Source organism: Lissotriton helveticus, chromosome 5_1 (genome assembly GCF_964261635.1).
Source record: "Lissotriton helveticus chromosome 5_1, aLisHel1.1, whole genome shotgun sequence".
Classification (NCBI taxonomy): Eukaryota; Metazoa; Chordata; class Amphibia; order Caudata; family Salamandridae; genus Lissotriton; species Lissotriton helveticus.
The window spans coordinates 564,684,134-564,696,621 of NC_136065.1; the positions used below are offsets into that span (position 1 = coordinate 564,684,134).

Consider the following 12,488-nt stretch of genomic DNA (forward strand, 5'->3'; position numbering starts at 1 on the left):
ATTTTCCGGAGCCTCGGCTGGAACTAGCCCCACTCACCGCAGCCAGCACCGACTGGCACTGGGAATCCGATCCGCCAAAGCGTTCATCAGCTCACAGCCGCAGTGGCCGGGTCGTTTCTCCGCAGGTTTTCGCTGCACCAAACAGCCCTCCGTTACTTCAGCTCTTCTCCAATAGGTCCCAGGAAGCTGGATGGCAGACGCCACAGAGCGAGCCCCCCCCCCCCCCGCAGCACAGGAGGGCCGCGTAGGGAGACAGACAAGACACCAGTCCTCACACGTGTATCGGGCCTACTTCAACTCAGCGGCTGCCATTTTCCGCCTCACCGCGTCTGGGCAAATCAGTTGTTTTTCCCCAGTAGTAGGGGCACAGCAAAGTCACAAGAATTACCAATGGGTGCAGCAAGTGAACACAGACCCACACTGGGTCCCAACAACCTCCAAAGGCATGCGATGTAGCAGATATTAGTTGTATTGTGGCTCGGTCAGGCAGAGCCTAACAGCAGTGCAGCCATCTTGCTGTGCGCCCCCCCTAAATTTACATTTTTGCTGCATATTTATGGCCACCTCCTTAGTTGGAGGCATACTCCTTTTTGTTTCTATTTATTTTTGTACTATATACTTGTAATAATAAAAAGAAAATAAGAACTGTTTTGCCACAGCCAAACATATTAACTGTGCCAATGCTTGTTCCTCATCGTATCTAACAGTTCACTTCAAGTTTACAACTATATATGAAAAAAAATTATGTTAACACGTTTGTCAATTAAATATATTTTCATGAATCCAATGGAGTGTGTTTTCATTGACCAGCACTGGGCATTTACACAATATAATAGAAGGTTTTGACACACTTCAACCTCCAGTGTGCTTCCTACATACATTGTATGTCAGTGAAGAAGTTAAGCTTTCTTTTGTTCAACTGTTACCCCCTCAAGTGTTAAGAAATACTATAAATTGTAAAATACATTTGAATAATAGTACAAGGTGAGACTGTTGGAAAGGCGGTGCGATGTCTTGTTCTCCTGTGAGAGGCAGAACCTTTTGAAATACCCCACTCACTCGTCTATGATGGATCCGACAGCTTATGTTGAACTACAAATCCCTGCAGTGTAACGTTGGTTGTTTTTCATAGGGGTAAGATGCGTTTGTCGGTGTGCAAAGTATTTTCACATTTGTAAAGACAATGAAATTAATATTCTACATGAGATTTATCTACTTAATGTAAAAACCTAAGGTTTCAATTTGAATGTTTTATTCTCAGTTTTTCCGCCCTATAGTAGCATGGTTCTTATAATAGAATAGCACTTTCTTTTTTATCATTGTCTAGAATTCACATCTAAGCAAGGAGGCAACCGAAGATGGTGTGAGGTGCCAGCAATCTCGTATGATAGATTGCTGTGGTGTTGCTAAGATGGCTGGTCATAGTAGATGACCTAGGTAGATTCTGTGGGGAAAGGTTGAAGTGACAGTTAAGGGGACAGTTGGTGCGGACTTAAGTTATGAAGGACATAACAGCCTGCTCTTCCCTCTATATGAATAAACTACTTAATAATTTTACTACAGACAGTGTGCCACTGCAATTGCTATCCTGATGATCTGCAGTCAACCAGTATTTTTTGTTGCAAATATTTATGAATGTTCCATTCAGTGCTTGACATAACTTTGGTGCAGTCTAGCCATTTGGCACTGCTTGACACGCCAGTTTGAAATGGTTGGTAAATATTCCATTTCATTTTCTGGTGCCTTTTGGCTGTGACTGGACCCAAAAAAACAGGTCACACACTAGCCCTTTCAAGTTGAACCACTCTGGCATTGTCAAACTGCCCAAAAGGCCAGTCCAACACTGGTGCCGTTTCATATAATTTTATTTTCTGTAGCCATGTAAAGTGGGGGTCCATAACTGTGTTCCATTGGTTGAAGATCCATGGGTTATCTTAATTTCTGGGGACATTTGCACTATTGTTTCCTATAGCATCAACTCTTGGTTGAATGTAGGCACCTTTTTATCCTTGGTTGACATCCTATGCACTAAATAACTTTTCATTGGTTTTTCAGTGTTTCATTTATTTCTAATTAGTTAGTACGAAATGTTGTCCCTCTATTTTATTGCAAACCGGCAAGTGAACATCAATTTCATGGTCATCTTTCTGGGTCTCTAGTAGTGGTTAATTTTGGCATTGATTTAATATAGATGTGGTGTTCAACCACCCTAACGTGTCATTTAGTATTAAATTGCAAGTAAAGTAAAAAAAAAAAAAGTTTTTTTTTTTTTTGGTCCTAGTCACAGTTTACAGCCCAGTGAGGTTTATGTATGTGCCTCTTTGTCTGGTACTTTGTATAAGCTGAAAACCATAATAAATTAAAACCGCATGCCACTTTGTACTGGTATGCAGGATAAATTGTTTCATTCTGGATTTCAGGCACTCTGGCATTTTTTTAATTTTAATTAGAAAGTGGATGAAGCTTGTAATCATCCTGTCACCCTTTCACATACTTGCATTGGTTTCTTAATATGTTTAATGAAATGCCCTAAACGTTGTAAGAATTTAAATCTTTCCCTTTCTCTCAACAGAAATGATAATTTGGATAAGAACATTTCAAGTACAATTCAGTGGTGCGTTTCCCAGCAAGATCGAAAGCTACATGAAGTGTTAAGCGTTTGGTTGCATCTTTAAGAAGTTTACAGTCTACCTATTGCTGCACGTTTGACAAGATGAGCACAGAAAGGCGAGGGTTTTTGCTGCACTGCAAAGAAAGAGACTGATATGTACTCTGGAGAAGATTGAGGACTGAAAATTTGCCCATTAATAAGATGAAGGAAGTGGTGCACTGGTCACCGAAAGAGGTGGCTACTTGGCTTACCGAGACGGGCATGCAAGAATACTCTGAGACTTTTCAGAATCTGAATGGGCAGAGCTTGCTAAAGCTAACAGAGGAGGACTTTAAGAGGCCACCATTATCGCGGGTTACTTCGGACAATGGTCAGCAGTTACTGGAGAAGATAGAAACATTAAAGATTGAACACCACATTGAGGAACACAAGAATGGACATGCTAACGGGCATCTGAGTATTGGCACTGCTGTCCCAAACTGTGAGAACAGCTTCACCAGCAAAAGCAAAAAGAATGGAATGCCAAATGGATACAGGAAGGAGATGGTTCATATTCCCATGCCAGAGCCAGAGCGATTAAATGCATTTCCTGCGGAATGGGGAAAAACGTTTCTGGCTTTTTCCTATGCAGTTTGTTGTTTCATCTTTACCTCAGTAATGATTTCGGTTGTCCATGAAAGAGTGCCTCCCTTGGAGGAACAACCTCCACTACCAGACACGTTCTTTGATTATTTTAACAGAGTGGAGTGGGCCTTTTCTATATGTGAAATCAATGGGATGGTCCTCGTGGGCGTGTGGCTAATCCAGTGGCTTTTTTTAAAACACAAGTAAGTTAGCCATTTACTAAGTATTCATCGACCCTGTGTTGCCATATACAGGCCGGCTTGTACAAATGTCCAAAATAGTGCTTTAATCTAGAATTACGATGTGCTATCACTCTCTTTGAATGCAGTTAAAAAAAAATCGTTGCAGGGTTAATACTTTACCATTATAAACTTAGGGTTTTACGAATTGCCAATGGTTATCAAAGAACAGCTATTTCCTGAATGTGATAATATTTGCTAGATGGTTTCATTCACGTGTTGCATGTTGAGCACTGTTGAGTCACTGCACATTGGAGTTTCCTACTGCAATTATCAGATTTTGAAGTGGTGCAAAACCAGTTTATCATGCAATACGGCCCAGGGTTACGCTTTCAGTTTTGGGTGGTGATGCCATTCATTGCTTATACATTTGGGAATGCTTTTATTTGCCAGACTTTTGAGTGCGGGTGTGGGGCAATTGGTGCCGAGTGACTAGGACGGGAGGTTCTTGTTGACTTCACAATTGGGACTAAGGTTTACTTGTGAAATGCGTCTCAAATCTTAAAGGCAATGGTTATTAATAAATTGAATGTTCCGTTGAGGAAGGAAAGAAAGACAAAAGTGGTTGGTTGGAAGAAAGTAGTAAATTAATACATCCCATCGAGTAAGAATCCTGCATCTTAAGTACACACATTAAAACGGTTTCATCTGTTGCTGTGTAGTTTAACGTGGCCTAGTGTTACCACGCATTTGAGCTACGTGTCACTGCCTTTCAAGTAATGATAACCTCTAAAAGAGAATTAAACACTGCAGTGACATGAAACCTGTCTCTGATCCCTGTACCTGGGCAGACAAGGCAGCAAAATCTACACCTGATGAGCTTGAATTTTACAATCGCGCACACAAATCCATCACAGAATAATACAATCATTGGGGACGACCCCTTAATGTGTAAACATTTACAGTTAACATTCCTTCCCCATGCTTGTAACAATTTGATAACCTAGAAAATAAGTCTTTAAAGACTGTAAATTTGTGAATTTTGTTTACATTAGATCTGCTGCAAATTGCATTTCTTATTATCCCAAATGGTGAAGATGTCTTAAGTTACTTCCCAATCACGTCATTAAAAAAAGTTTCCTGAATTAATCTAGCCTGTCTCTTTAAGAATTTAATTTTCTTTGGTGCCTGTTCACTTTTATAGATATGAATTTCGTTGTTGTCTTAGTACACACAGTTGCACTCCCATAATTGTTCTCTTAAGGTAGATGAATTCAGGCATTTTACTGAAAGGTTAAATAGGAAGCTGGTGTGTTTACTGTACTTTCCTTTCGTTGGTAGAGTCTTTGGTGCTGTGAAATCAAGATCATCCGATATCAATTCTATTTGGTATTTATTAGATTGAAATCCGTTTTCTGCTGGTATTTGTTTGTCCGGTGTTGTATGCAGATGTCATTCTTTACTTTCATGTGAGTTAAATGGTGCAGAGTAACAATCAAAGTTTCTCACAACGCCACCCAGCGATTGATTTTAGTGTAAATGTATTCACCATTCTTCCTCCGATTTGTGTTGATTTTTATTATAAGAGTCGGAACCTACGGCTTAAACTGTGCAAGGTGTTCCTTTTCTCTAGCTAAAGTAATGCTATAACTTCTTGCATTGAAATCTGAAGGTAGAGAATGGGGAAATATACATGGTTGTGCTCTTGCAAATCAAGCATTGTCACTTGAACTGTTGATACTGGACTTAGATTGCCGTCCTAGCGCCCTATTATGTAATGGGCGCACTTTCCCTTTTGGTGTCCGTGCATCTTAAAACCGGTGCACCAGGCGGAAACAGGGGAAGTGCACCCTATCACATGGAACACGCTGCCCCCAGGGCAGCCGTGAACTCGCTCTGCCCTGGGAGCATCGCATTCAGGTGAAAAATAAAGCAGCAGATTTGAACCCGCTCTGTGTTTCACTATGCAGGCAGCAACCCGCCTGCAATTTTAAAGGGGAGTAGCAATCCCCTTGCATGTGGATACAGTGAGTGACCGCACTCGCCTTTAAGGTGAGGTCTGGAGGGTCCTCATACAAATGAGAGAACGCCCTTGGAAAATTGGTATTGCAGCAGGAGTCACACAAGCGTCTGAGGCCCCTTCTGTAATACCAAAGGGCCCCAGAGGCACTCAAAGCAGATGCAAGCGCTTGTTGCACCAACGGGCCACTTCCATAATATGGCCCCTAGTAGCCAAAATCCATAATGATTGGCTCCTCCTTTCCTTAGCCTAATAAATGAAGTGTTGGGGTTAAAAAGTGGTTTTCAACTGTGTCCGGAAGACCATGGACAACTGTAAATTTTGAGTAGTTTATACTAAATTGATTTCAGTCAACTATTATTCAACACGACCGGCCCGTGCAGGTAAGAGCGGTGGGTGTGGGAGAGAGTCAATAGACGAGATAAAAAAAAATAATACCACTTACCTTGCCCTCACCACTTCACCAACTCGACGATGCAGGGAGCACAAGGAAAGTGGTTTTCTTTGTTTTTTTCTTTTATCTGTCCCTAGTCTGTCAACCATCCCCACTGCCCGAACCTCCCCCACTCCCCACCTCCCCCGCTGTACCACCCTACTGCTCTTGTCTGCATGGGCCACTCCTGTTAATTTTTGTCTAAATCCTCCTCATCTTGGACATCATGAAGGTGGTTTAGGAAAAAGGCGGTACAATGCTACAAAAGGTAGGTTCAGAAGCAACCTGGTAACCACCCCCCCTTGCTAGACAATTCCCCCATCAAAACATGCTTTCAGAAAAAATCCCAACAACATGTAAATGTAAATGTATGTGTATTGTAAAGCGCACTGCTGCCCTGAGGCGCCGTGGCGCTGTAGACCGCTGGGGAACCCGTCCTGGCTATCCCTGTGAGATGTTCCCTACAAGGTATCTCCAAGGTGAAACCAGCATCCCCGGCGAATGTGGGGGGCCGTTGTAGAGATGAGGCAAGCTAATGCCCAGAGTTGCTGAGTGTGATCCCTGGTTAGAGTAGGCACCGAGGCAAGAATTATCGAGTCCGCTGACCCTGGTCCACGACCCTGCCGCGTCGGGAATTGAACCCTGGTCCTGGGCCGTTCTCTGCTTCCGGGTCTGCCGCCTCTAACCAGTGAGCCACACCACTCACATTGTTTCTCCCAACTCATTTTGCAACTTCATGAAATTCCAGATGTCACATTTTCACAAGTCTTCATATTGAGGTGGCTTCCAATATTTTTGTTTATGGCCTGCAAGGATTTAATTTTTCTTAAGGAAGGGAACTGGTCTTAAGCATACACACGTTTTATATAGCATGAGTTGTTAAGTGTAATAGTATAAATTGGTATGTGTAACCAAGTGCATAATTGAATAACTGAATAGTGGGTGCATCATTGCATATTTATCAGCTGTTAATATGGTAGTTGAAGAACAGCCCTGAACAGACCCTCCCAAAAACAATGTTAACACATATTAGGCATCAGTAATCATGGACACTCCTAAGCTAATTCTACTTTGTTTAGGGTTTTATTAACTGCAGCAGCATCCTTTGCCCGCTTCAAAAATGACCATTCCTATAACGAGAGATTGATCAGATTTACCAATAAATGATTTTATGCTTCTGTTTAAATAAGTCGATCTGAATCTCTTTAGAAGATCAATAATAAAATGTTTCCATCGAATCAGATCTGATCAAAAGAAAGGGTCTACAGCTAGAATAGTAATGGAACGAGAAAAGAACACAACAGGCTGCTTTGCAAAATAGCCGTTATGACCCTATGCCCATTTAAAGTGCCTTGTTTGTGGTGAATTACTCCGATGTATTCAGTAGTCCTTGGTGACGCTACCTATTGTGTAAGTCCTTGGCCACATTCTTCCTGCACAGCATTTTAGTTTTTTTGACAGTTAATGTGGTCTTCTTGCTGGAATTGTGCAGCTGCCAATCGGTTGTAAAAGAGGACGTTTGCAAGCCAAGATCCCAGTACAAACCACAGCATGCCGATGTTTGATAAACAGAGCCTGCACTTTTTTCCAAACTTCAGCTGGGAATGAATTTGCCACTTAATCGTACAGTGTTAAGGGACCCAAAATATTTTTACCAAAACAATAGTAACAACTAAGGAGGAGTCCTTACCACATACCTGTTGAAGACACAGTCCCGATTGCACTTGCTCAGAATAAAATAACAAAAATAAATGTTACTCTGGGACTAGAAATGATGCAAACCTTTCCACAGAAAATACTCTTATAACCAACAAAATTAGGCTTCAGAAAGTCTCTTAAGTTTTGGACGACGGGAAGAAGTAACAAAAGGGAGTTTTGTGCAAATACTCAGTTTGTTGCCGAGTAGCTTCCCTGGTCCTAATATCAGTCCATTCGAGCACTCCACTCTCAACAGAAAGGGCAGCTGCACCCATTATATTTTGCATCACACGTCCAAATCGTCTCAAGCTCAAACTGAAATTTTCTCCTATGTCCATCCCACATTGGTTATTTTCCAAGGCACTAGTGCCAGCAGTAAAATGGCTCACACATTCAAATCATAAACATGAGATCCATTTGCTCTGCCCGCATAGTGAAAGCCAAAGGATCCAATGCCCCCAGTGAAGCGGTAAGACAGCCAGTGTTGAAAAAGAAGAAAAAATATGTTCACAATGTGCCTAAATCTAACCTATTAAAATCATCAGAAAGGGAAAATGAGTCCGCAATTAAATAATTTCTTATATGATTGTGCAGTAGTCAAATGTGGTAAAAGTTACCTTCATGGATAATTCAGTAAGTGCATTAAACTGAGGAAGATCAACTCTACTCTGAATAATTGATGGGCCATTGAAAGAACTATGTAATCTATGGAATCAGCTATATTGTGTAAATGTAACTCAGTTGGAAGGTTTTGGCTAGCCCCCTATTACTTTAAGTATCCATGGAATTCTCAAATACAAGCTAATCAGTTTGCCATTGCTCACAAAGGAGTGACAGCTAGTACAGAGGGTAATTATGTAAAAGCACATCAAGTCTGAGTGGAGGAGTTTCATCGGAAGCATACCAGGCAAAAACCTAATTTACGATAAAGCATTGCCAGAAAAGCAATGATAGATTAATTCTAGCCTTAAATTGAAAGCATGAGGAAGGTATACTCCTATATGGGTGAATATGAACCTGCATAATAGTCGGTGAACCTATTGAAAACTTGGTTTGGGGAGGTAAAGGCACAGGCTACCCTGAAGTACTAGGTTAAAGCATGAAGTCAGAGTTCCGTGCAGGTTGGGATTGACTGCTGAACTGTATGAGAAGATGAGACTGTGATAGAGTCTGGAAAATCCAACGGTGGGACATGAGTGGGAATTTTAAGGCAAAGCAAGTTGGCTGGTCACATGAGGATTTAAGAGTGGCAAACACCTTGCTTTCTTGCCTCAATATGATTAGGCGCAAAGCCTGAGAGTTATGACTAGATTATTCAATGAGTTGGGGAGGGACCTAATGGGGGCTTATGAGGACGCAGAGACCTTTAGCTTCCTCCATATATAAAGTCACAGCTTCGGACCTATCCCAGATCCCCACTGTGTGGGGTTTTCCATTTCACGGTGATGGTGCGCTTCACAGGATTAGGGACAGATCAAGGAAAAGGACAGCTGTTTTAAGTTTCCTAGGCCTTTTGTAAATGCCAAGAGTTCCAGACTCCCACAAGTCCGCCCTGTGCAGGCCAGGGATTAATAATAGTCTGTGTCTCCTTACCCCAGTATGACTCTAAGTGAGGACAGTCCCAGTGAGGACAGCATATGTTTAGGATCTACCTCTGGGGCACCATATCTGGAACGTTTTCGAGGCTTTAGGGGTTGTAACGAGATCTGGGTATGGCCAATAAGGGCCATGATCAACCAGGTGACTAGTCTTCATCCATTCCCTCATTGCTTGTAATGAATTTAAGTTGATGGATGGCTGACTCAGATTCTTCTACCCACTTATCACAGATGGAAAGATGGAAGAAACCCCCCATGGTTATCACGTTGCTCCCCTAAGGCTTGAAGATGCATGAGTTGTCTTCCCTAAAAAGATTGCCCAAGTTGGAAATTCCTGCCTGATCCCTGGGCTGCAGATAAAGCAGGCATCCCAGTCCTTTAGGAAGCCCCAGAAGAGGTGTAATGGGAGGATAGGAAAGGGAGTCTCCTGTTAATCCATTGTCCCCTAAGGATTTCTGAACCACCACTAGGAGGTGTGGGAGGTCACCTTTTGGGCATGCCCTTGTGGCACGTCAAGGCCAGGATATCAACCGATTAAAGGGGGGTAGGGAGTACTCGTGTCTCCAAGGAAGTGTGCTGACAGCCAGTAAGACAGCCATTGCTCATGGCCTGCCAAAAACTGAACTCCAAATTGGGCATACTAAGGCGTCCCTTATCTGGAGGATGCTGTAATTGGGAACTGCCTCCCTTTGGCAGCAGTTTTGCCAGAACTGTTCACGGAGCAGCTTATCAAAGTGTTGAAAGAATTTGCCAAACAAGTGCTATCGTGGTGTTGGTCAAATGGTAGAGAAGGCGTAGAAGCATCACTATCTTCAAGACTGCGATCCTGCCCATACCGATAAGCAAAGGGATCGCCAGAAGGCAACTTGCACCTGGATGGATGACACTACAGCGGTGAGCATTACCTTCAAGATGGTTCAGCTCGGCATAAAATGTATGGAGTCCTCTAAGTTCAAGAAGGACGTATCCTTCCACCTCACTGGAACAGCCCCTAGATCCAAGCGTACCTTATCCACAGTAGGGGGGAAAGGGCAGGATTCGTTTTAACCTGCTCTCATACACGATCTTGCTCCGAAAGATCTTAAAAGATGGGCTATACTGGAGTGGCAGACCCTTACAGCACATCATTGCATATAATGTTGGCTACCTAACATTGTCCTTCACTATCCAGAGACAAAACTTTGTAATTGCCATGCACCTGTTTTTTTGTATATCGTGCTCTCTCCCGGGTCTAATTTCTAACTAGTTACTACTGATCGTTCGGAGGCTGTGACTTAGCTGAAGGTGTGGTATATAGAAATTGAAACTCTTCTAATACGTAGCTGAAAATAGCATTATGTACAAAAGTATGAATTCCATACGCTAAACTACTTTATGTAGCAATTCTAAACTGATAACCTACAAAATCTGTATCTTAAGACACCACGCCTAAAATCGAAAACTACACTGGGTTTCTGTAACATTGAGAGAAGGTCTTTTCTAAGACAGAAGAGGTCCTCATCCATCTGAGTGGCATGCTTCGTCATCGGGTTTCTCCACACCACGATTCTCTGAAGGTCAACATGTTTGGTTGTCTCTGGGGGACTTTTGAGGAAAATTGTATGCCTCCATACTAGTGAGCTAGATGGAACCCAAGAAGTTAAAAATGTGTGAGGGATAGTTAATGATGCACATATATATTTGAAACACCCTACCACACGAGTAAAACAGTGTGCTGAAGAGTCTGTGCAATGCAAACTCTTAGTTTGATGTCAACATGGTTCTGCTCCTTGAAATAAGGCCCTCTCTGGGCCAGAGCTATGTCATTCCATGTCTGTCCTAACCTACTACTTAGGTGTTGGTGGTCTAATCTTGTGTCAATCAAAAAGGGAAATAATAGAAAGGAAAACTCTGATCAGTCCCTGGAATGGTGGAGCTCCCGGTCTTCTGGCCTGTAAAATGTACAGAGAACAGACGTTTGAATTATTTAATGGTAATACACCAAATTGTGTTGTCCACACTGCTCAGCCATTAATACATGCTTGTATTTTGTTATAGATATTGTGATTGGGAAGAGGCATTAGTCCCTCTTTGTAGATATAAACCACGGAATCCGTCATCTGAAATATTTGAGAACGAACAAGGGCAACCTGACATTTTAATGGAGTGGTCTGTGATTCTTCAGATTCAAAAAATGTTCCGTTATTGCAAAGCATTTCTCAGATGATACTTGCACTGCCCATTCATTGCATCTCCAAAACAGAATGTATACAGGATCATGTACCTTCTGATCCATTGATCTTTTTTCATTGACATTTTGTTTCCACCATAGCATACAGCAGGGGGCATCTGGTCTGCGTCTTTCAGCCAATGGCTCTCTTGCACGGAGTGACCGCATTCTGACTGATCAAATTACACTGAAAAGAAGAGCACATCAGAGCCAGGGACTGCCCAATACTTTATTTTGTTAGTGCTTTTTCATTTTCATTCTCTAGCCTTTAATATTTGTGGGTCATCCCCCTTTGTTTAAACTATGTCTTCAATGTTCGGTAATTCAACGCCAATAGTACCATTATTTGCACCTCTGGTAATCCTATTTTCCTATGATGTGCATTCAAACTAAAGATTTCCAAGTGTATTCTAGATATTCCTGCCTGCTAGCAAGCATGCATACATTCCAATATAAATTGGATGTGACTGTTATTTATTTTTTCAAGCATGCGACTTCCCTTTTTAGCTGTGGCATGTTTTCCTTTTTTCATTTGTGTGGCACATGCTAGAATTGTTTTTTCCATTATCTATTGCATCAGCTTGGCAGTCGGACCAATTCATATTTCCAGTGCTTGTTGTTAATGGTATGGGGTTATATTTTTCCTCACCAGTTTTCAATCAAATGAAGTGATTTGGTCATTTTAATGTCATGTGGATTAAACGTTATTAATTTATCAAAAAGAACGTCAAGAATCATAATTTGTTTTTGTCATTGAGGTAGACCCCCGCATGGAAGGCCATGCGACAGGAGACTGGCATTGATTTGAGTAAAATCATTACAACGGAATCAAGACTTTTGCACAGAAAAATGCTCCAGTCACTAGTTCATCTGGCAGTGTTTCATGCAAATTTTGCTTTTGTAGAGGTCGGTGTGAAAGGGTCACCAGTCTGCCATCACAATTAGAAAAGATGGCTCAGCTGTTGGCGAAGGGTTTGGCTAGAACTATCACTTTTCCCAGGCTAGAAACATGCTTGAATTGGGCCTCGGTGCCCAAGAGGGTTCGTAGCCAAAGCCAATATGCTGCCATAGACTGCTTAGGAAGAAGTGGCAACACCAGCTCTCTGAGGGATCCAG

The 12,488-nt window shown here is 42.1% G+C and overlaps 1 protein-coding gene across 9 annotated transcripts in view; it reads left to right on the forward strand.

Moving 5' to 3' along the window:
- SGMS1 (sphingomyelin synthase 1) overlaps positions 1-12,488 on the forward strand; it is a 922,685-nt gene that overhangs the window by 849,057 nt on the left and 61,140 nt on the right. For all 9 annotated transcript variants that reach the window (XM_078642900.1, XM_078642901.1, XM_078642896.1 and 6 more), the window contains one exon: positions 2,573-3,438. In XM_078642900.1, coding sequence (XP_078499026.1) covers positions 2,813-3,438 — 626 coding nt within the window. In that variant the 5' untranslated portion in view covers positions 2,573-2,812. The remainder of the gene's footprint in view (positions 1-2,572; positions 3,439-12,488) is intronic.